The following is a 24,384-nucleotide window of genomic DNA, read 5'->3' as shown; positions in this document are numbered from 1 at the left end:
CTGTGCGGGGGCTTGGGCTTGGGGCTCCAAGCGCCCCGGCCCCTCCGGCCCACAGGTCGCCTCCAGTTGGCCAAGGGTGGCCACGCAGAGTCGGAGATTCACGCGTTGAGCCCCACGCGGGTCGCCCTCTGGGGCCTGACGTAGTCCCCCCCCCCCCCGTGGCCAGAGGGGTCGGGACAAAGGCCCCCGCTCCGTTGGCGCCGCTCAGGTGGAGCGTCCAGAGGCACCCACGACCCGGGCGCCCGTTCCTCTTTCGTCCTCTCTTCCAGGCCCATCTGGCTAGCTGGGCTGCGCTCTTCGCTGCCTCCCCGGGGCCTCCCCGGAAGGCTGGCCTCTACCGGCAACATCACTGCGCCTCTGCCACTGCCCTCACCCCCACCGCGTGTACCGGCGCCTGGGAGCCGGGCTTGGGAATAAACACTCCAAAGACATGATCTCATTTAATCCCGTTAGGCGCCCATTTTATGGAAGAGGCAGCGGAGCATGAAGGGATTAGCTCAAAGCCACGCCGAATTTTATTTTCCGGAATTCGAGCCGCGGGCGCGGGGACTTGAAAGCCCGAGTTCTCCCCCGCGGGCCGCACAGGCCCTGGCGGCGGGTCTCGGAGTCGAGGTGAGCGGCCCAGTTGCGCTTTCAGCGAAGCTTAGGGATCCCGCGCCCTGTCCTGGGCGGTTGGAGACCGCACGCCTGGCCCCGAGTCAGCACCTGCGCCCCCGGCCGCCCCAGCCCGCCCCCGGTGGCCCACACCTCTTCTCTGGCATCGGCGAGCCCTCCAGCCCGCGCGGAGAGGCCACGGTGCGGTCAGGACAGCGCACGACATCGGGACGGGAGCCCCGGACAGGGAGGCGGGTTTGCTCGGGAACCCTGGAGCCATCCCTGGCCTCCGAGGACCGGTCTCCGCGCCTCCACCGACCGGGCGGCTGAGCTTCAATTCAGCCAGTCCTCCCCACCCAGCGTCAGCTTCCCTCGTGTAAGATGGGGACTGTTTCACTTACCTGGCGGAGGTCGCTGTGGGAAAATCCAGAGTTTATTTATGAGGAAGGGAGTCGTAAGACTAGGAAGTGCCCGCTCAAGATCAGTGGTGTTGTGAACAGGTCACATCATCAGCGACAGCGTGGGGATTTGTCAAAGGACAGGGGCTGCGAGGGCTGGCAGGAGACTCGAGAATCTCTGCAGCCAGAAGCTCCCGGGCTCGCTTCTCAAAAGAATGATGCTGCCAAAACAGTGATGGGGAAGGAGGACTCTTTCTAGGTAGTGAATTTAAACACTTTACAGGCATTCTTTGGTTTAAATCTCACAACTTGGCCATGTAGTGTTCACTTCCACCTTACAGATGTGGAAATCGAGGCACAGAGTAGTTGAATAATTTTATCAAGGTCATGAGTCAGTATTTGAAGGACCCCGGGTTTGAAGGCAGATTTGCTTCACTCCAGAGCCCAGGCGCGTGTGGAGAAGCTTTGGGCATGGTCATTGTCTCCCCAGTGAGACTTCTCACTGATGAGAAAGTTCCCCTTTCAGATCGACAGATTTCCTTTATTTTCTTTAAAAAATGTTTAAGTTTATTTTGAGAGAGAGGGAGCAAGTGAGTGCGAGTGGGTAGGGGCAGAAAGAAGGGAGAGAGAGAATCCCAAACAGGCTCTGTGCTGTCAATGTGGGGCGGGGGGAGGGGGGGCTTGGGCTCAATCTCGGGAACCTGGAGATCATGACCTGAGCCAAAACCAAGCATCTGGATGCTTAACCGACTGAGCCACCTGGGCGCCCCTCTGTGGATCTCCTTTAATTTGGAGGGGCGTTAGGACTCAAATTCTTTCTTTCAACAAACAAAACAAAACAAAACAAAACAAAACAAAACAAAACAAAAACTAAGCCCTGCTGTCCCTCTGCAAAAGAAAATACTAGCAACAGTTCCTGGGAGTGAGCCAGTGCCCCGCAAAGGTGGGAGCACTCAGGTGCCGTTAGGTGCCCAGCTGCGGGAGGAGCAGGGTGGGCCCAGAGATTAGAAGCCTGCTAAATCAGGGCCTGTTTGCTCCTAATACAAGACACTGTCAACCTTGGGGCTCCAGGGGTGGAGACTCATCCAAAGCAACACTTCCCTCAGAAGAACCACCGAGAAGGCCCTTGACCCAGACCTCTGTTTGGGGAGGCAAGAGACCCCGCCAAGGCCTTGGCCAGCTGAGAGTGTTTCCTTGGCTGCTGCGTGGCCCAGGATGGGCTGCTCTTGGTTCTGTGCCATGCACAGCCAGTGGCACTTAGAACCCCCCACGCGTCTGGGCTACACTGCCTGAGAAATTCATCTTCAGTAGTGACACAAGTTAAAAATGAAACCAAACTGGACATTCACCAGCTCATATGCTGCCCCAACCTTAAACCCAGACGTAGTACTTCTTAATTGCTCCTTTCCCCCTGGTTAGTACCAAAAAATAAAAATAAAAACATGCTGCTTTAATTTTTGAAGTGAAATGGAATCGGTGCGTGGCAAAGGTCTGAGACAAAGCGAGGAAAATGAGTGTGCATCTCTCTTCCATGTGATCCGTATTTATTAATCCTTTTCCACAAACACCACCTGACCACGGGGCCCAGATCCTGAAGCAAGCAGCTGACCTGTTAGGTAACTTTAAAACTTTAAATAAAAATAATCAGTTTTCAAACTCCCCAACCACATAGGTTTTCATCATTTCTAAAGATGTGGAAATCAAGGGTCTCTGCAAATAGTTTCCAAGGTGGGCCGGGCCACGCTGCTTGCCTTTCGGGTTAGCCTCCCTTGCCCTGAGACTAGGAAGCAAATCCACGTAGATTTAGCTCCAAATATCTTCAGTTTAGTGAAGGCTCACTAACTGGCTCAGGGGCCATCTTTCTCCCCCAGTCCCTTGCTCTAGGCCCACCTCCACCTGTCTTCTCTCCAAGCATTGGACAGACTGGATGTGCAGGGACTCTGGCACCCTTCTGCCCCAGCCCTGCTGTTGCCCAGCCATCCTTGCAAGATGTTCTGTTCCCTTCTTTGGAGGAAAGAGATGCGGATTGAAGGATAGGAGCTGGTGAGGTATGTGGCGATACTCAAAGGATTTTTAAAAAGTAAGAGGAAGTTGGGGAGGAGGAAGAGGCGGGAGGATTATTCTAATCCATGGGCATCAATTTCACTAGGTCTTTGAAGCCTTGGAGGTTTCCTCTCCCTCATTTCTAAGCATTAAGGCAGAAGCCCAAGTAAAACGGGCTGTTTTAGGGCAGATTAAGACACTCCAGCTTGCCTGCGGTGTGTTGGGGGCGCATTCCAACTTGTAGTTTCTGTTGTTTTTTCTTGAGCTGGTTTCTCTAAAGAGGTCCACGGTTCTGGAGTGCTAGGATCTGCACAGCAGCGGCAGGTGTCGCCAATCCGACAATATCACCCGAAGAGGCCCCAGATATTACAGAAAACCTCTCCTCTCCTTCCAGAAGGTCTGCCGGCATCTCCCCAAGGTGCCCCGATTGGCACAGGCACCCGAGAACGCGAGTTCTCCCCTTCTGTCTGGGGTGGCCTCCCCCCTTTGAACGGCCAGGGCTGGTTGTCCACACCCAGGGTCCTACTCCTGCTACCCTCCCCCCTTCTTTACCAGTGGTCAAAGCCTCCTGGCAAGGAGGAGCCCCCGTCTCTCACCGGGGTTCCTGTGGCCGCAGGGGCGCGACACTGGAGGGCTGCGGCGACGCGCTAAGGCCAGGTGGCAGGCGGCCTTCTCGGGCGGCGGCGGGGACGGCCGGCGGCACAGCACCACCGGGGGGCAGCGGTGGCGGCAGCGCCAGCAGCTCTTCGCCCGAGGTCACTGCGCAGTCTTGCTCGGGTTCCGCATCCGCGCCACCCCCGGCCGCTGTCCCGCAGCTGCGCTTCTTGTCCTCCTCCTTTTTCCATTTCATGCGGCGGTTTTGGAACCAGATCTTGATGTGTCTCTCGGTCAAGTTCAGCATGACGGCCAGCTCCACCCTGCGCGGCCTCGAGATGTATTTGTTGAACAGGAACTCCTTCTCCAGCTCCAGCAGCTGCGCGCGAGTGTAGGCAGTGCGTGTCCGTTTGTTTTCCTCAGGCTCTGCAACATAGGCGCCGCCTGTGGGCGACAGGGCACGTGAGTGTGGTCCCTCGACCCCTGGCCCCACCCACGCAGCCCAACACTGAAGCCCCCATCCTGGGAGTCCTGGTCCTCCCAGCTGTTCCTGCCACCGAGCCTCAACTTCCTGTCCCAGAGCTCAGTCTGGCCTCAAGCGGACTTTCTCCAGTAAAGGTTCGTTTTTCTTGGAGGTCAAAGCTGTGCGGGGCTCTCAGGCTCTCTCTGGGAGCGGGCCGTGGGCTCTATGAATCGTGGCTCTTCGGTGGGTTCACTCGGCCAGCGTTCGGGTTGATGGTGATTAAAATGCCCACAATAGTTATCCAAACGTACTCGATTCTACAAAGGCAATAAAGTGCCTTTAATATAAGACTTAACCCCCCCCCCCCCAGGTTTCTGATGGTCACCCACACAGTAAGAATACATTTCAGAGCACTACCCATTTCACACACTGACACAGAACTGACCCCCCAACAGTTCAGAACATAAAACCAAGCAATCTTTATCACATACGATACACCTAATTTTTCCCATTGTTTACTATTTTGTTTTTTTTAAAGGTCTCAGCTCAGTTAATTGATTTCACGACCAACTTGTAAGTACAACCCTCAGTGTGAAAAAAGCCTTGAGCTAATAAAAACCCTGATCTTATGACATATATTGTTATATCTGACTATTATCTCTCTAGTAGTAACATTGTTATTATCATTCCCAACTCCAGAGCTGGTAAATTCTTCTACAATTGTTTTAACCTCTGCCCAGGCCCCTGCCCTGGAGAAGGGAAACTATTCTGGGCCGGGAGGAACGTCCTTGTCAGCCCTGGCCTCTGTGTTCTGGGCCCCAAATGCTGGCAAAGGTGAGGGGAGCCTTGGGGTCCCGCTGGGAGCGGAGAGCCTCACACCGGACGGGGTTGGAGTCACAGGCTCTATTCCAGCTCCTAGCCCAGGCCCAAGGAAGCAGCAGCTGGCCCACACGCCTGCTGTTCGTCGCTGTGCACCAGGTCCTGAACTTTTCCTTTTTCTGCCAGGTACCGACTGCACCCCCAGGCGCAGACTTCGTCGAAGCTAAGTTTCACTAAACACTCTAGGAAGAGGCCTAAATCTGCTTGTTTTAGGGCGGAGTCTAGGATATTTCTCCTGTGACTGTTAGGAAGCCTTAGGGGATTGAAAAAGCTAGTGCCTATGTTTGGAGGGGAGAGGGTTTAATTAGGTGAGAGAACTAGGCCCGCTCTCCCCCAGGCCAAAAGGAGGCGCCCAGAATCCAAGGCTTGGGCAGAGTCAGCAGACAAGTCCCACTCCCTGGGGAGCATTTCCAGAGTCTTCTGCTTCTAAGCTTTCCTTGGCATAGGAGAGAGGAGAGGGAGCCTTAAAGGAACGTTTAAAAAGGCCCTCTGAGGTTCTTAAATTCCATCCATAATCTCTTGGGACCACCCAAGGAGACCTATGCCCAGGACGGCTTGGCAGGGGATGCAGGCAGGTGGCGTTACTTAAGAAGATGTCAAGAGCCCCCTGGGTCTGCGCCCTTCCCTAAGGCTCAGGGGGAGGCAGTTTAGGGGCAAGCCTACCAGCAAGGCTGCTACAATTCATTTTTTTAGGTCGTTTTCAAACGTTCCTACGGTATTGTTATTAGCATTCATATCTGCACTGCAAATGAGAACCCTCTGGTCACTTTACCCTTCCCAGGCGTTTGAAACCCCGTAGGAGTGGACAGGCGAGTTCACACACGCTTGAAGCTCCGCTCCTTAGAGAGTTTCCCGGGAGGACCTCGAGGTCGCAGGAGCACCCCAAAGGCAGCTTCCAGGCAAGGGGGGTCGGCCCCTTCTCCCTGAGCTGAGCTTTCAGCGGGTCAGAAAGCTCTGGCAAAGGGCTTTCCGGCCGGACTCTCCAACCCCAGGATGTTAGTTACCCTTTCAGGGTTTCCTTCACCCCAGGGCAAGGCGGCCGATTAACCAATAGCATTTACCGTCTGGCTCCCAGGGTCCGCCCGAGCCCAGGCGCCACCAGAGCAGGGGTCACACCCCGGGGGTGAGGGGGTGGGGAGGTGACCCCACTTTAGGCCTCGCTCGCCTTTTCCCCCCCCCCGAGGAAGCTGCAAGGACGGCCGGGAACGTGGGAAACGCGCGTCCTTAGGTCCCACCCTGGTCGAAGGACGTGGTCCTTCCGCCTCCCAAGAATCCCGCGTTTCCCAAGACTCCCCGGCCTGCGGCGGCCGCCGCGCTGGGCCGCGTAAGGACGCAGTGGCGCGGGGCAGCGTCTGGCGCCCCCCTCGCCCCGGGCTGCGCGGTAGGTGGGGGAAGACTGCAGCCCAGCTGGGCCCTGTCCTGTCCCCGGACCCGCCCGGTCCTCGCCACACAGCCTTCACGAAAAAGTGAGCTAAGGGAGAGGCGAGCCCCGGGCACCCTGGGCGAGCCCGGGCCCCACAAAGCCCCGCCGGGCCGAGCCGGGGTCTGCGTCAGGCACGGGGAGGGGGGGGGCAGACGGGGCGCCGAGCCCCTTTCCCCCTACCCCCGACTGCTGGAAGGAAAAGAAAAGTCAACTATGCGCCATGCAGGTGTGACCAGAGGTGGCCCCGGCACGGAAGCGGTAGCAGCGAGTAGCGGCGCCCAGGCCGCGCCGGAACCTGCCGCCAGCTCCTGGCGGGGGAGGGGGCCTGGGGGCCGCTCCGCGTCTTCGCCTCCGGGCTCCGGGGAAGACCTTCTGCGACACGCGGGCGCCTAGGGCCGCGGGGACACGGGGCTCACGCCTCCCCCGGCACAGCTGTTGCAAGAAGGGCATTCCTTCTTCAGATTTACCTTACTGGGAAGCAGCGCGCGGAGACCCCCTTTGAACGTTTCTGCTTGCTCAGAAGCGCGCCAGCAGGGAAGACGCCTCTCCCAGCTGCCTGACTCCAGCCTGAGCGGCCCGGCCTCGGCTTGGCGGTGAGTACCCCCTCCCCGCCACCTCCCCTCCGCGCCGAACATCTTCGCGGGCTTGATGCAGTTCGTCTTCCCTGCTTTCCGGCATGCACTGAGCGCCCCCGAGACTGCCCGTCTCCTCTAATGACGGCTCCCCGGTGGGCTCAAGGCCACAGGGGCCCAGGACTCCAAAGGCACGCCCCGGCCCGGGTCGGGAGCATCCTAGGGTCTTGCTCGGCTTCCTAGACGCTCACGCCGTGGAGTCCTGGCCAGGTGGATCTCTCCAGTGGAGGAGGATCCCTCCGGAGGGTCAGAAGCCTGAGCTCAGCCAGGCCTTGGCTGGCTGAGGGAGCGCAGGCTGCTGGAGTTCAGCGTATAGATAGGGAAGGAAGGGCTTACGCGCCCAGGAGGAGAGCTGAGTGGAAAAGACGCTCCAAAGGGGACCAGAAAGGCGCTTCTGCGCGGGATCGCCTCGTTGGCTCCCTGTGGAGTTTAGTCCGACCCTGGGTTGTCCATAGGGGCTAGGAACGCGAACCGGTAGAGGGTCTTGGGGAGCCCTTCAGCCGGGACGGGAGCCGGTGAGGGGACTAAGGGGATGAGGGACCGGACTTACCTGCCCAGTGGCCTTTCCACGCGTGAGCCTTGGTAGACTTCATCCACGGGAAAGGCAGCTGGACGCGGCCGGGCTCCTCCAGGGCGCCTGGCTCGGCTCCATCCGGGAAGGGCCCGGCCGGAGGGTGGGGGAGCGCGAGCTGAGCTGGGAGGTGGTGGTGGACGTGCGCCACCGCGGTGTCGTCGGCGAGGGGGGGCACCTCGTACGGGGAGATGTCCGGGGGGCTGCCCTGCTCCAGCGCGCCCAGGGTCGCCGGGAACGGGGGCGGCGGCGGCGGGGGCTGGCGGCCCATGTACAGACACGCGGGGGGACTGGCGCTGAACTCCGGCGCAGGGCCCCGCTGGTAGGCGCATGGGTCCTTGTAGAGCTGCGTAGCTGCATAGTACTGCTCCTCGCCGTTCATGGCTGCTGCCCGGGTTTGGAAGCCGGAGCCGGGGAGTCGGAGCTGTGTGGCTCTCCCGCTCCCGGCGCCACCCCCGCTAGCTTTGACAGCTCGGCTCGCTCCGCAAGGGGACCCGCCACCGGCGGGGACAGGCGGGCCGGCCGCAGCGCAATAGGCTCCGCTGTGCCCCACGTGGCTCAGCCTGGGGCCATTATTGGCCTGGCCGATTGCCTTAAGAAGCCAGGCCCAGGTACCCAAGAGCACCTGCATTTGTTTCAATTTTCTCTCTCAGCTGAGTTTCCCCGCACACACCTGTAGGCCGAGCTGGCCGTGCGATCTGAAGTGGAGCGTTCGTGAAACTCTTCGAGCTTACGTTCAATCATAGAAATGTATATTTTTCATCATACTTTAAGTGGTCTATTTTCCTTGTTTGTTTGATAATACACACAATACACTAATTCATTAATACAATTTATATAGATACATATGCCGAGGTTGTGCATTTAAACTTTTTTTGTAACTGTTAGGGAGTACGGTAAAAAAAAAAAAAAAAAAAAGTTTGCAGACCCTAGCTCTATAGGAAGGACTTGGTCTTCTGTCTTATTTATGAAATTTGTACACGATCGCAATGATGTCAGTGAACTAACCCATAAAGACCCAGTATTCGTTGTATGTTTTTTTTTTTAATTTTTAATGTTTATTTATTTTTGAGACAGAGAGAGACAGAGCATGAACGGGGGAGGGTCAGAGAGAGAGAGGGAGACACAGAATGTGAAGCAGGTTCCAGGCTCCGAGCACAGAGCCCGACGCGGGGCTCGAACTCACGGACCGTGAGATCATGACCTGAGCCGAAGTCGGATGCCCAACCGACTGAGCCACCCAAGGCGCCCCTCCTTGTATGGTTTTAAACTGTGGCGTGCTCGGGGGACTTCCGGAGAGTAAACTGTAACTTCAGAATTGATCACAGTGGCATTTAATTTTTTTTTTTTTTTTTTTTTTGGTAATTGAAGGGCATTATTAATTTTGATTTTGGGAAATTGGGGCTCCTTTGACCAACTCAGTGCAGTTTCGTAATGTGGCAGAGGGGGAAAGAATTAGCGTCCCCTCTTGTGGCTGGGAGGAGGGGACGGCGTTGTCACGGGGTTTCCAGATCCGCGATGGCTTCCCACGGATCCTGAGCCCCAGTCCGAGCCAGCTGAGGAACGTGTGTTCTGCGTCGGATTGAAATAAGGCAGCGCTTCAAGAGAGGAGGGGAAGTGTTTAGAAAAGAATTAAAAGCGCTGCGTTTTAATGACAGCGTCAGTCTGTGGCCTCCGCTGGGTAACTTCTGGGTATCCTGCGGTCCTCACTTAAATAGGGCCGAGTTTTTCCGACCGGATGATGCAGACTATCTCCGGGTCGCGGTGACGCACAAGCCCCGGGCCTGAGCATGAGCCGCGCATCCGACCCATTTGCCCAGGGCGTCCTGGGTGGCCTTGGACGGGTCCTACCGAAAGGACCACAGTCCTCGAACCAACACGGAAGGTTTTAGAAAAACTGGCCACCTTTGCAGAAAAGCCTTGGCAAGAAGGAACGTGAACCACCAGGAACCAGTAAGGGAAAAACCACTGCAACCTGACTTTCCTAAACCACAAACGACACCCAGCCCTTCACGAGGTAGATTGTAATGTATTTTCTCCTTGTGGAGATACCTGTGTTTTAAATGCGTGCGGATCGAATGCGCTACTCAAACACGCTCATTTTCATCAAAAAGCAAAAGCCAGTTGGGAAGGGCGACTTCCCTGCAGGTTCCCTGCAGCGTGCGATCCTGGTGCGGTCTCAGCATATGCGTTCAGAAGAGAGCTGGGCCCCAGGAGGTCCGCCCGTGGGTGGGGACGCGCGCCGCCCCCGGCCTCCTTGGTGTCCCAGCTCTCGGGGAGGGCGGACTGGGGGAAGCCGGTGGGGGAGGGCGGGGGGAGTTCCGGCGATTTCTTCAGGGAAAAGGGCCACCTGCGGCCCTAGGGGCCGGGAGGGAAAGGCGGTGGGACCCGCGCGCCTAATCTCTGCGCGTCCGCGTCAATGCGTCCATTGTTCGCCGCGGCCGCGGAGGACCAGACGCTATCACCCGGCCGCGAGTGACCGCATCGATCAGCAGGCAGGGCCCGAGGGGGGTTGCCCGGCCGGGGCGTGTTGACCCTCGGAGATAATCTGCCAAGTCGCCGCGGGTTGACTTGGCGACGCGGTTATGAGCGGGCGGCGAGCTCCGCTTGGGACAAAGATCGGCCGCCTCCCCCCCCACCCTTCCGTCTCCCCCTCCAACACCCCTTTCTCCCCCTCCCCCCTCGGCTACCCCCTTTACTCCGGACTAAGCCCGCAGACCCCCCTTCTCCTCCTCCCCTGCTCCCCGCCTCGCCTGCCACCCCCCACCCAGAGAGTGTTTATTTTGCACTTCTCGTCTAATTGCACATTTCTGTAAATTGGTCTCCATTTCGATGCTTCATTTGCTCGCATTTGATATTTTTGCTCGGCCCTGCAGAAAGAAAAGAGGCGCTCAGCAGAAAGCAAATCCGTCCACCGAGCTCCGGGGCAAAAAACCGGCCACCCGGGGCCGAACACAACCTTGGGGAGAAGTGGGCGGGGGTGCTGGAGGCGGTCAGTGGAGGCGCCTTCTCGCTTTCACAGTTCGCATTTTCTGCCGCTCGTGGCCCAGGAAACAAAAGTCCAACAGCCATTTATTACGGTGATGATTATTAGTTGGGACAAAGCTAACAGCGTTTTGGGACTGGCTAATTATGACGTGTGTCTAATTATAACCCATGTAGAAAACGCGCCCCGCGCAACCCTCCACCGAGCAAGAGCGTGTGTTGTATTTCTTCTGTGGATATCGCTCGTGGTATCATAAAAGCACCAGGTCCATTACAGGTGAAATGCGTTTCCGCTCTGAATCCCCGCTGCCCCTCTCGCCTCCCACAGGCCCCGGAGCGATACCGAGCCATTAGGCGAGCGCCTTCCCGAGCCATTTAACAGCAGCTCTTATGGATAAATAAACAAAAAAGGCTGTAAACCAATTATAGTGTGGACAGTGAAAAAGTCGTTTATTAGCAGGACGTCCTGATAGCCCTCGCAGATACTGGAGGTCCTCGCCTGCCCTTTCCCTTCTGGAGATAGTTTGTGCCCTGAAGAACACAGGTTACCTAGCTCTTGGTCAGTAGCTGAATCTTCCAAGCATGCCAAGGGCTGGATTTGACTTGGTGGTGAGGATTTTTCAGCCACTGTATTCTATTACTCAGGGGGAAAAAAAAAATTTGACGGACCTCACTTGACTCCAGAGACGTGTCCGTGATGAATTGGTGTGGAATTTACTTTATCGGAGCATAGTTGTTTTTATGATTAACTTGCTGTTGAAAATAAAAATTAAACTATATCCCGAGTGGAAACGCTGAAGCAAACGATGTGGTTGGTGTAGGTAATGAGAGAATACACCTTCCATAATTTACTTGGAAGTTTTGCACATTAGCCTTTACTTCGGTGGGGGCTGATGCTGGTTTTTTTTCCTCCAGGGCGAATCCTTTCCCCCTCCCTCCTCCCCCTGGGGGACTTCCTCTGAGTGTGGTACCTAGGTCTGAGAGGGTCAAGGAAAACTCGTGCAGAAAAAAGAACCTTGGGCCTTGAATCAAAGGCTTCCCATGCGTTCGTGGGGCAAACCAGCACAAGTGTAGAGTTGAAACTATTTCCCAGAAAATTCAGCGCCATTGTGTAAATAAATGCAGCCTAAAAATGTAACTAAATGGGACGATTGTGTTGGCTATCGTTAGTGGGAGAGAGGAGTGGGAGGGGGCAATATGGCAGACTCGATGGATGCACCCCAGGACTGTGGACTGCTCGGTCCCCGCACGCGACTTGGTGCTTTCTCCCAGGAGTGGCCCTCGCAGCCCTTTCCTCGCGTTTCTGTTTAATCCTTCCGAGGCCTGGTTTACTTTGCAGCTGAAAGGAAAAGTGTGAAAGGAAGTTGGGATTCCAAAGCGTCTAAAGCCCCCTGCTTGCTCTCCCCCCCAACCCATCCCTGTGGCCCACTCTTGTAGTTCCCAGCCCTTGGGCCGGCTCTCCCCCAGGTTCCCACCTCTGCTCTACCACCTAAATATTCAGTCTCCCCAAACCCCAGCCCTTGCCATTTTCCCTTCTCTTCTTCATCCCCGGTAACCAGCTCCTTGCTTCCATTGAAATTCCCTTTTTTGCCCTCCTCCCCCCTCCCATCACTGTGTCCTGTGACTAATCCTTTGTTCTCCTGGGAACCTTTCCTTACCTCCAGGAGCCCAAAGGAGGGTTGACCCACATTTCCTGGTCATTCCAGCCTCCTTCCTGAACCATCCCGCAGTTCACATGGTTTATTAGTTAGAAGGACAAATCTTTTCAATAACATTTATTGATCCAGCAGCTATTACATAGCTTTTTATATGTGCCTGTCCACAAACTCTTTGGGTAACAGAAACTCAGTAGAAGAAATATGTTCTGGATTTGGTGTACCTGGAAAACTTAGGAGCCACACATACCCATCTTCCAAATTGCCCTTGCCCTGCACAAGCTGTGTGTTCCTTGGCACGTTACGCAACTCTACTAAGCCTTTCTGTCCTTATTTGTAGAATAGAGACAAAGGACTGCCCCAGAAAGTATACCCTTTGTATATAGTAATGATCCCAGCAGGCTCAGGGCACAAGACACTCTTTCAAGTATTTTGCGTATGTAAATCCTCACTAAAATCCCGTGAGGTAGGTACCATTATTCTCATTTTTCTGTGCAGGAAACTGAAACATAGAACTTGCCCAGAATCACACACTAGATCCAAGCTGAGGAGGTCCGGCTTTAGAGTCCATTCTCTTGGATGTGACCCTATACTGTCTTGCGACGTAGTAAACAAGAAATTATTTTATTTTATTTTATTTTATTTTATTTTATTAAAAAAAATTTTTTTTTAACATTTATTTATTTTTGAGACAGAGAGAGACAGAGCATGAACGGGGGAGGGTCAGAGAGAGGGAGACACAGAATCTGAAACAGGCTCTGGGCTCTGAGCTGTCGGCACAGAGCCCGACGCGGGGCTCGAACTCACAGACCGCGAGATCGTGACCTGAGCCGAAGTCGGACGCTTAACCGACTGAGCCACCCAGGCGCCCCAACAAGAAATTTTTAAAATTATTATTTCTGTGAGAATTCAGTGAGGCAAAATGTCTAATGTGCCTGGCTCTTCACGGGCACTGAACAAACGGTCTTCTCTTCCTTTCTCTTCTAGCATTGCTTTTAGTGCATCTACAGGCGTTCAACTATTGGTCATTATTGCATCCAGAAGAATTGCAGAGCTGTTACCACAAGTCCATGTTTAAGGACCTGGTAGACCTAGAAAAGGTGTATTCAGAAACATTGTGTTTTAGGGAACATACTCCAAGGTGGGGCCCTGCTTTAAGTAGGGGAGGTGGGGGGCACTGGATGGCACTTGCTTCTGCCAGCCCCCAACAGGCCACAGAGAGAGAATCAAGTGTGAGGGAGATGCAGGGACTTCTTTACATCCAGGGAAGCCCTGAACAGAAGACTTGAAGGGGGTGGACGGATCACAGCTAAATATGCCGTAGCTATCCCAGTAGACGTGGAATCCAGCATCGAAGCAGTGTCTTATAGCCAGAGCCCCGCCCCCGTATTTTCCATGGTTCTTCCACTTCCAGGTTGGAGACGAAACCGTTAACCTAAACTCAGAGGAAAACCTCAGATGGCTTGGGAGAGAAGGGAGCCGTTCTTGTGTGTGGGTCGGGCCAGTCCTGGAATCCTCCTCTCTTCCTGCTTTCTCCGGATGAGGAAGGTAGTCATGTGCAACCCTGGCCTTCTTCGTAAGGATGCAGAAACACGCCTGTCGAAGTGACTCCTCTGCCTGTCCCCTGAATCTGAGACCCATGCAAAAGTGTTAAAATTAGAAATCTGTGGGGCTTAAAGCGGGGGAGTCAGCTCTATCTAGGGCACGTGCATTCCCTCTCCTGCAGTGATGAGAGTAAAAGCAGATTGTGGTCTCAAATTCACTGCATTTTCCTATTAGTAATTCTTCCTATGGTAGATATGCCTTATCAGGGTGTTGTTGTGCAGAGAGAAGCTGTATTTGAATACGTTTACTTTGTGTATTTTCTCCAGTCACATATTGCAACCCATTTACCTTTAGGCAAATCCCACAAAGGTACAGGTTTCTACTATGCAATGAAATAACAGAGATTCATAGGGGAGTGTTTCTGGAAGTGTGATTCATGAACCATGTGTATTAAAATCACTGGGACGCTTATAAAACGCAAGCAGCCTAATCCCAGAGGTGCCGAATAACCATATGTGTGGGGTGTGGTGGGACTTGAGAAATACGCATTTTTAACACACCCAAGGTCATTCTTAAGTACACTATCAATTGAGAACAACAGGAAACAAATACTTGAGCTGTAATTTATTTGATATATGGAGACTCATGGATGGTCTCAAAGGACGAGCATTCTTCAAGCATGGCCGTTCAAATAAAAATACACCTCTGCGTCATAAGGTTGTTGTGAGGTTTCAATAGAAGAAACGTATGGTGAATATGCCTTAGTTCGTGCAGAAGGCATGTTATTTGCAGCTCTACGTGGGCAAGCCACATGCAAATCCTGGACATTTTCAGATTTGCCTTTCTTTCTCACACATCCGTTCTTGCCTTATATGACTAAAGATTTAGAAAGGTTCAGCATGGTCTTATTTTATTATCGTGCTTCTCCCACTGAGCTCTTTGGAAACAGCGGGACTCTCCTTGGGATGTTAATGTGGCTCCAGTGTGGGCTCAGCCAAGTTGAGCTGAGCTTTTTCCAGCCACAGTAGCTAACACATAAGGGCAAATAAAGGGAGGCAATAAAACCAAAGCAAATTGATTCATCTCTAGGCAGTACCCTTATAACTTGTGTCTTAATGCAAGGCCATATTCTCTCTACACTGAACATGACCAAATAGCTTCCTTTAAAGGTAAGTGAATTTTATATAATTTGTGGCTAATTCCATTTAATTCTGCCCACATGAGCATGTGATAAGGGAATGTTAAACTGGTTAACAACAACGGGCTAAAAGGGGCATGGAGGAGGAGGCCAATATTTGATTTCCAAGTGCTCTGGCTCAGCGCTGAGAAATCCAGATTACTAGGAGTGTGTTGGTTTCTTGGTTATTTGCTTTCTGTGCTCCTAGCTCCTGAGTAAAGGGCAGTGAGAAAACAGTAGGATCCCATCTGTCACAATGAGGCTAGTTACAACAAAAATAACGACTCCTTTTTATAAAATCATTCTTGGTCTGACAAACTCCCCTCGGACTGCAGGGAATCAGGAAGAGTAAAAATAATAGAATCAATCACAACTTTGTTATCTAGTAACTTAAACAACCCTTGCCTGCTGGGATGGCAGAACAGGCTTTCTTATCTTGGAAACAGGAAAACTTTCTGGATAGTAAATTATTTTTTACAAAACGTTTCTAACTGGATTAGGTGTGGGTAGAGAGTGCCCCAGGTAGGAACCATGCCAAATTCGAATCACTTAGACGTGATAATTTAAACCTTGGGTCGTTTTAATTTGGGTCGTTAAATCTAATACACACTGTTTCTTTTTATTTAGTAAAACGTCGACCGTGGTACAATTATTGGGATACTGAATGTATTTAATTGGGAAGTTAGAAAATCAAATGGGAAATTTTCGTTTAAATGTCTGGATCGTCTGGTCAACTGGATTTTCATTCCTGTGTTAGTACTTGCCTACGTCAGCACTTGGCCCATGCTGTGGTCTTCTGAGAGCTTTCATAATCCACACCCGAGTCTTCAGAGTCAGGAACTGTTCTCTCTCCTGAGTGATCTGTCTGTCTGACAGCAGGGATTGGGCCTGGTTTGATTTGGGTGTTCCGTGTTGATTTCTTTGCATGTAAATAGTGATGACTCAGTTCAGGAATTACGGAATGTATCTTAGTTTGAAGAGAACCATCTTCCCAAAGTGCGAGTGTTCATAACAGCAACTAACTAGATAGTTCACGCATCACTGAGATTATCCTGACCCGGTTCATTCAGATACTTGAAGAAAAAGTAGAGGCCGAGGGGCTTAAATTATCCAGTTATTCTGTTTTTACTGCTTCCATTCACATCCAAGCTTGTCACTTGTATGCTGATGTTTTAGGACAGACCTCCTCATTTCACATTTCTTTGTCCCTCTAACACCTTCTATAGGATGTCCTTAAAGTCTGAACACAGGTGACTCTACATAACATTTTGTGTTCCATGTATACAAGATAAAATATTATCTATGCATCCCAGACTTTATGGACAGCCTGTATATAAATTGACCTATTTTTTTTTTTTTTTTTTTTGTGGAAGAGGCACACGGGGGCCTAACGTTTAGTTTAGGGGAAGAAAACCTTTTCTCTTTTCACTAATGCTGTATTGTAAAACATAATCAATCAGTGTTGTCTGCTTCATTTACAAAGCAATTTATTAGACTCTGCCAACATGGTCACAGTCAAACCTTGACGTTTCTAGAAGTTGGAGTTAGAGATTGCTATGAATCCAGATAAACAGCACTGTTTTCTTACCTTCCCAGCAAATTTCGACAGGCGATAACAAAAAGGCAAACACAAGTCTCTAACCCCTAGCCTGGCGTTATCTGTCTCCTGGCCTGTAATTACACAGGATTTGGAGTTTTCTCAAGAGAGTGGAGTGACACTGTTTACCTTTTTGTATTTATATGATCAGTAGCCAAACTTAAATATAATAACTAGGGAAATTCAGTAAAGAAAAATACTGATTGGGAAAGAGTCAAGTTCTCTGTTTCTCCTGCCGCATTTCCTTATGAACCTCTTGCCTGCAAGCCCCAGGGCCATTTTTGAAGAGAATACCGATCGTATTCCATCCAGTATTTATAATATTCTAAGACTTTCGTTCTGATCATTGCTTGATATGAGGGGAGAAAAGAACTGGAGACAGCTTATGTACATCTTAGCTGAAAAATATAAGTTAACAGAGTTAAGTGGTGTTTCAACAGGGTGTTTTGTTTTGTTTTGTTTTGTTTTGTAAAGGACAGTGGAATGCTCTTGAGAAGAAGTAGATAGGCATGTGGCCTGGCCTTTTCCTCATGCCTCATCTAATTCAAGCTCCCTTTTTTCAAAACATTTTGTTCACCTTCTAAAAATCACTAATAAGGGCAATAGAATTAATTAGCAGCTTAGTACCAAATTTTTCACAGAACTCTCTTATCTGTCAAACTCCTAGATATTTCAAACATTTCAACTCCTTTCTCTTACGCTTTCCATCCACAAGGAACCCCGAAGTGAGTTTAGTTTATGTTATGGAGTCATTATAATTCTTTCTCAGCTTGGTGCCTGGAATGAGAATATTGTACTGTCATAGGTAAGCAAAGATACTAAAGCCATAGTTCTGACTTTGCTGTTTTAGTCAAGGAGCTCTTTTGGATTGTAATGAATGCCAGGAGTCATTTCCCTAGAAAAACGCACGAGTGTGTAAGAACACCGAATTCTGCATGAGATTTCGGGAAATTCATAGCCCCCTGCCTCCTTAGCCCATTCATATCCACCTTCAAACGCAAGCCAATTGGAGCCAATCTACGCCCAACATGAGATTTTCACCTCTACTTCTGGATTTGGGGTTGAGGGTTCTGGAACTTTACCAAAGTTGCTGGTCAATATTCACGACGCTCATTGTTTATTTGGTTGGGTATTCATGCTATACGCAGAGGACTTACACACTGGATAATTATTGCTCAACTATCTAATTATACTCACTTGCTCCACAAGGATAATAAAACGTAATGTAGTCGAATGGTGAGTTTGGAACAGGTGAAATTATACTTCTAAGATTATTAGAAATTGACAGACTTCCAGATGCTTTGGACTATGACATTGATCTGTTGCCATAAATGGTAGCTTGGCATAAGATTGTTCTTCTCTTTCTCCTTTCAACAAACTCTTACTTAAATATCTACTCTGTGCCAGGCGCTACGGCAGGTTTGGGGGTTATAACAAAATAAGACACGATCCCTACTCGTGAGGCCTTCGATTCTATTGGCGGAAAGGAAGCAAGTGCATAAGCAAACACACACGCGGCACAGAACTCCAGGTGCCCTGAAAATGTGGCTTTTCTACCTCTTATTTGAAGCTTGTGAACACATTACTCATGTAGAGACAATCTGGCTTTCCTTTGTGGTCCATTTTCAGTTATTTCCTGAAAGCAGATAGGGTATGGTCTGGCTTCATCACTTACCAGCAGTTTGACTTTGGACTTTGAGTTGACCAGTGTTTCAAATTTCCCATCTACTGATGGCAGCTTGGTGAGTGGTGGCTCTGGAGCAGGCTCTGGAGCAGGACTCTCTTGGTTTGAATCCCAGCATCACTACTTATTAGTTGTGTGACCTTGGGTAAGCCCCTTAACCCCTCTGTGCCTTAGTTTCCTCTTCTGTGAAATGGGAATAATGATAATACCTACCACAGAGAGTTGCACCCATGAGTTAAAAATATGTGGGAAACACTTTGAAAAGAGCACACGTATAGAGTACGTAGCACTTCACTCATTCATTCATTCATTCATTCAATCATTCATTCTTATTTAACAAATATTTATGGAATGCCTACTTTGTGTCGCACCCTGTGTTAGGTATAGGGGATACCATAATAGAGAGAGTCTAGTAGGGAAGTCAGTAGGGCGAGAGAGGAAATTTAAATGCCCTGATGAGATCTCTGTGGCAAATGTAGGCTGTGATGGGGAACACCATAGCAAGGGCACATCCCCCAATCTCGGGATGCTTCCTTCCTGCTTTACTAATCCCCTAGCTAAGGCACACACCTTCAGCTCTTTTAGGATTTTTCTCATGTGTTTTTTTTTTTCAAAGAAACGTTCAAGAAAATTTAATTACATTAAAAAGACACATAACATAGGACTTACCATTTACTCATTTCTAAGCGTAGAGTTTCATGGTGTTATGTACATTCACATTATCGTGTAACCCAATCTCCAAAACTTTTCGTTTCGCAGAACTGAAACACTCTGCCCAGTGAGTGACAGCTCCCCATTGCTCTGTCTTCCTAGCTGCTGGGAAACAGCTGGGAAGTACCTCACAGGGTTTCATAATTTTCCTGCATGTTCTTCTTCGCCTGAGTGATGAAGTTTTGTCGTTGTAGTTACTGTCAAGAAGGTGTCGCTTTCTATCGTGGGTTTCAGCTGCCTTTTTTCTGCCTGCTGCTACTGCCGTTTTCTGGAATTCTGTGAATTCATGAACTTGGCTTCTTCCAGAAAAGAAATTGCTGTAAATCGAACAATATCCTGGGAACAGACTTGTCTATCGCTGGGCTGATGGCCTTGACCCAGGGCTCATTGATGGCTCATCGCTGGGCTCATCTCCGTAGGAAGATACTAAGGAAGTGGGAGGTAGCCGAAGACTTGTTTGACATAAGTTGAAAGAAGACAAGGCGGTGAGGAAGCATGCACCTACACACGTGCCTTAGATATGCTCAAGTCCCCAGCTTTATGTTCCGCACTTGTCCAACAGGATGCAAGCGATATTTTAGGAATACGAACCTGACAACATGAAGCATGGGCAAATCCAGAATATGACTAAGGTAGTTAGACCAGTTCAGAAGCTGTTAAAGAGGAGTTGAGGTTTGAGAACGCGCAGTTTAGAGTCCCGATGGAAATGGAGAAAAGGGGGGAAAATGCAGAAGGTGAGAAAGAGAATTGTAACAGCAGCAGTTGGTGATCTGTCGAATGGGAAGTAAAGGAAAAGGTGTAGGAGATCGGAATCAGTGTTTGCTCAATGCTGACTCTGCCAGGACCTGGCTGGGCCCTTTGCCCGTGGGACTGCCCTTAGGACAGTCCTCTGAGTTAAGTATTATTGCCCACGTTTTACTATTGGAGAAGCGGAGGTTTAGACAGATTGACTAGATTGCTCCAAGTCACATGATGAGCAGCTGGTCGTGTCATATGTATTCGCCCAGCATCCGTCTGACTCTAAAACCCATGCTCTTTTGTTACTAATGTGGCTTCGAAGCTGCCAGCCTTGGGGAGACTGAAAAACACGGCTTTATTCTGGACAGAAACGAGTTGATGGGGGGGGGGGGCGGTTTTCAGGGAAAGGTAATAATTAGTCCTATTTGAATATGCCGAATTTAGGATAAAGGTGGGCAATGGAAATTCAAGGGGCTTTCAGGCATTTGGAGGCGAAGGTCTGAGTGAAAGAACGGGGCTGGACAAGTGGGTCCAACTTGTTGATTGGCTTATTGAAAGATTGAATGTAAAGAGAGCCATGGATCAATTCTTGAGGACAGTCCCACATAGGGGACCAAAAAGAGAAAGGGGAGTCGGTCAAGTCAGTAAAGGAAAGTTCTTGGGACTGTGATTTGATAACAAAATAGTACATGTGCTTCGGTTTGGAGAAGTGTTGGCAAGACGGAGGGTTCCAGATTGTCAAGCGTGATTCAGGAAAGTCCTTTAAGATTTCTGGGTAGAGTAGTGCACTTACCTAATTTCAGTGCAAGTGCCACGGGCACTTTGTCTAACATCGTTGACTTCTGTTTTATACCGCACCCACGAGGTTCCCAGTTTCTGTCCGTGTTTCCTCTTAAATAGCTCTTGAATTGGCCTTTCCCTAATGCTGTTGGCCACTGCCTTGGTGTAGATTGGCTCTCACCCAGGCTCCGGTGACAGGTGTCCATCAATGGTCCCTGTTGCCTGCTTCTTCCCACCCCAGCACGTGTCCTTTACCACCCGAGTTTTTTCCACATGGTATGAATTTTGTAATTTTCTCAGTCTAAACATAGGTTTCTGCGTTGCACGTCAAGTCATGCTCCTTGGCAAAGCCCAGTGAGCCCTTCAGTTTGGCACCAACCCTTTCTTCAAGCTGCTTTTCTCTCCCGCACGCACCAGATATTCCAATTAAATGACGGTTCTCAGCATTTTCTCATGCATCCTGCCTCCCCAGCCACTGCCTGGATTAGCACTCTTCCATGCTTGACCCTGGCAAACCTATGTTTATCACTCAAAGGCCAACAAAGTGGCACGTAGCTTGGAAAGGATGTTGAAACGGAGCAGAAAATATTGCTAGCGTCAAATTCAAACCCAAGGAATAGGCACCCGTGGTCCATGTAATTACTATTGAGAGAAATGCATAGGAAGAGCCGCTATTTCTTCCTACTCTCTTGTCGGATTTCTCAGGTTGTGCCCACTGCTGGGTTATTGATGTCCACAGGAGAGTTTTTCCCTCTTTTCCCATTGTCCTCTCACCTGAGAAAAAGAACTTCCTCTTGTCAGGATCAGCCGTCCTTCTCATCCTTTGCGCAGGACTTTGTCCAGATGGTGGGTGCCCTTGGCATTCTCTGAGCCTTAGGATGTGTCCTTAAGGCCTGGATGGTGAACAGGAAGATTTCTTCCTTGATTGTTCCCTAGAATCCCAGGTCGGGTGGTTAAGATGGGTCCATAGAAGACCAGCATGCATGGTATGCCGCCGGAATTGAATTTGAAAAACCTGCAAAAACTGAAAAACTGAAATGGCACATTGCACTTGGAGCCAGGAGACCTGCATTTCGGACTTGTCCCTCCTACTGGGTGGCTGTGATCTCAAGTGGCAGTGATTTAAAGGTGGAGGCTTGTGGACCATCTTGGGCATGTAACCTAGCAGGAGTTGGCAACCCTGGCATCTGGAGCGTCGGCCATCGGCAGTGCGTTTGGCGAAAGACTCTCCCAACGCCTGAAGAAATTATTTGAAACTCAAGATTCTGGTGATCAGTCTGGTGATCTGGAGGAATCAGCTCCAGCTCCTGCCCGTGGAGGTGTTGTGAAGGTGGACGACTTGCTAAAAAGAGAACAGACAGGCTGAAGCTGTGTCTCCGCCCGTGGGTAAAGTTGGCTGAGTACAACAGGTTCATTCAGACAGTGATGTGTCCACAACCCAAAGAACACCAAGGAAGGCCTGCAACTGTCAGAAGGTAGGAGAAGCATAGGACGGTTTCTCGCTCAGAGCCTCCGGAAGGAACCAACCCTGCTGACCTCTTGCTGACGCTCCTGAATGGTGAGAACATGCATTTCTGTTGTTTTAAGCCGCCCGGTCTGTGGCAGTTTGTCACGCCAGCCCCAGGAAAAACAGAGAGACAAACTTCATTTTTCTTACCATGAAATATGATAGTTGTACTAACTCATGGGGTGGTCGTGAGGATTAAAGGGGAAATCGTTTGTGGAGGCACACTGATAGAATTTCCATACTCTCTTCTCGTTTTTTGTTTGCTTTTGAGTACACTTCCCCCCCACCCCCAAGTCAGATGACTCATCACTCTTCCCTGCCTTAGTCTTAGCCCCAAAGATGAGGAAAAATACCTCCTGAGGTAGAGGTAAGCACACCTGGAGGCGAGGTGAGATATTCCGACCACAGGTGAGATATTTTTGAACCTCTGTAGCCTGGAACATTCTGGCTCACTTCAAAGTGGTTGAAGAAGCTCCTATGATCGCCGTGTAAACGGGCTGCTCGGGAGTTAAAGTCCAGCACTAATTTTATAGCGACAGGGGCCTCACTACTGTGAGGTGTGGGTGCCCTCCAAGGGTGCCTGTGAGCATCCTGATGTGTTTTCTCATAGCTGGAGGAGACGCTCAAAGATCTTTTGTTTTTGGACTTGGAAGTGCTAAAATGCGATATCTAGAAAATGTTAATGCGTTTCCAAAGAATATAGAGCGGCCTCAAGAAATTGCCTTTTGGTGTTCTGAATGTACATGTCAGATACTTAACATTAAAAAGTAGATTTAAAACTTCTTTTTCCTGAAGCTTATGTTGCAGTTTTTGAAATTGCCAAGTTTTCTAAGGTCCTTTGATGCAGTTTGGTCTCTGTTCTTTTTTTTTTTTTTTTTTCCCAACGTTTATTTATTTTTGGGACAGAGAGAGACAGAGCATGAACGGGGGAGGGGCAGAGAGAGAGGGAGACACAGAATTGGAAACAGGCTCCAGGCTCCGAGCCATCAGCCCAGAGCCCGACGCGGTGCTCAAACTCCCGGACCGCGAGATCGTGACCTGGCTGAAGTCGGACGCTTAACCGACTGCGCCACCCAGGCGCCCCATGGTCTCTGTTCTTAATGAGTATTCCTTGGCTTAGGACCCAACCGTCCGCTCATGTCCTAAAAACACATGCAAGTCTGCTTGCACTTTGAGCATCGGGTTCTAGAATGACATACACATGAGTCAGATATGATTCCTTAGATTCGGCAGGGATCGCACAGGACATACCCAAGCAAGTTCCACATATAACTGTCCCACACCCTGCAGGGACGAGGAGGAAGGAGCAATCATAGAATTCTGCCAACACAGATTGTTTGGTCACGTGACTTTAACCACACCGCGAACCTGATTTTCCCTGCCTTAGTGTGAAGAGAGAGGACCGGCACAGGTTGCTGTAGACGGAATGTCTGTCCTCCCAGACGTCCCGTGTTGAAATCCTAACCCCCAAGTGAGCGTATTTGGAGGTGGAGCCTTGGGAGGTGCTTAGGTCAGGAGGGTAGAGCCCTCATGAGTGGGATTAGTGTCCTTATAAAAGAGACTCCAGAGGGCTCCTGCTTTCCTTCTGCCACGTGAGGACACAGCGAGAGGATGGCCATCTACGAACCAGGAAGTGGGCTCTCACCAGGAAGTGGGCGACGCCGAGGATCCTGGTGCCTAGATCTTGGACTTCCCAGCCTCCCAAACTGTGAAAAATAGATTTCCACTGTTTATAACCGCCCCTCCAGTCTGTGGCATTCTGTTAGAGAAGCCCAAATCGCTAAGACACAGGATGGGGCAGCCGTCAGCCTATAGCACTTCATTCTGGTGAGGTGGGGCTGGGGAAGGGGGGTGGGTAGCGAGGGGCAGGAAGAGCATGGCTTGTGAGGACTCAGTGCTTTTGTCTTGTCCAAGAGATCTTAGATTGCTCTGAATGGAGCTGAGGCCCTTCAGCTCCAGCCGATACGGACCCCATAAACGTAAACCCATGTCTTTGCAGTCCTCCTTCCTCAATGCTTACCACGTAGCAGGTGCAAACTAAATGTTTGATCGCCCCCCACCTTCCTCTTTTCCACCTTCCCACTCTCCCTTCTTTCTCCTATCCATAACTTCCCTGTGTCCGGTCACTGTCGTGCCAAGGACCGGGAGCTCAGTGGCGAATTAGCCAGCCCCTGCTATTGACCGTTTTATTGTTTTGGAAAATTTTCATAAAAATAGAGTTGTACTTACTGACTGCTACTTTCCCCACCCATTTTTTTTTTTTTTTCTGGAGTAGAATAAATGCTAGGCTGAGAGGCCTGAAAGGAAGGAAACACAAGTCAAGGAGTGGGTTGAGGTTTGAAGGTCCAGAGTTTGAGGTGGGTGAGGGATAGGCTGGGGAAAGAGGAAAGGAAAGCAGGAAACAGTTT

General features: G+C 50.7%; 1 protein-coding gene across 1 annotated transcript; it reads right to left on the bottom strand.

Annotated features, from left to right (window-relative positions):
• Positions 1–2,515: 2,515 nt before the first annotated feature.
• On the bottom strand, positions 2,516–8,095 carry PDX1 (pancreatic and duodenal homeobox 1). The gene is made up of 2 exons (XM_045464925.1): positions 7,577–8,095; positions 2,516–4,073 (listed from the first exon to the last, which is right to left on the bottom strand). The coding sequence occupies exons 1-2, from the start codon at positions 7,977–7,979 to the stop codon at positions 3,628–3,630; spliced, it is 849 nt and encodes a 282-aa protein (XP_045320881.1). The 5' UTR covers positions 7,980–8,095; the 3' UTR covers positions 2,516–3,627.
• Between the last annotated feature and the right edge of the window lie 16,289 nt (positions 8,096–24,384).

The sequence above is a fragment of the Leopardus geoffroyi genome, chromosome A1, assembly GCF_018350155.1.
Source record: "Leopardus geoffroyi isolate Oge1 chromosome A1, O.geoffroyi_Oge1_pat1.0, whole genome shotgun sequence".
Lineage (NCBI taxonomy): Eukaryota > Metazoa > Chordata > Mammalia > Carnivora > Felidae > Leopardus > Leopardus geoffroyi.
This window is presented reverse-complemented; position numbering and strand designations above follow the sequence as displayed.

Coding starts and splice junctions, on each gene's coding strand:
- PDX1 (XM_045464925.1), bottom strand. CDS start 7,979: ATGAACGGCGAGGAGCAGTACTATGCAGCTACGCAGCTCTACAAGGAC. Junction 4,074..7,576: donor GTGGAAAGGCCACTGGGCAG/GTAAGTCCGGTC, acceptor TGTCGCCCACAG/GCGGCGCCTATGTTGCAGAG.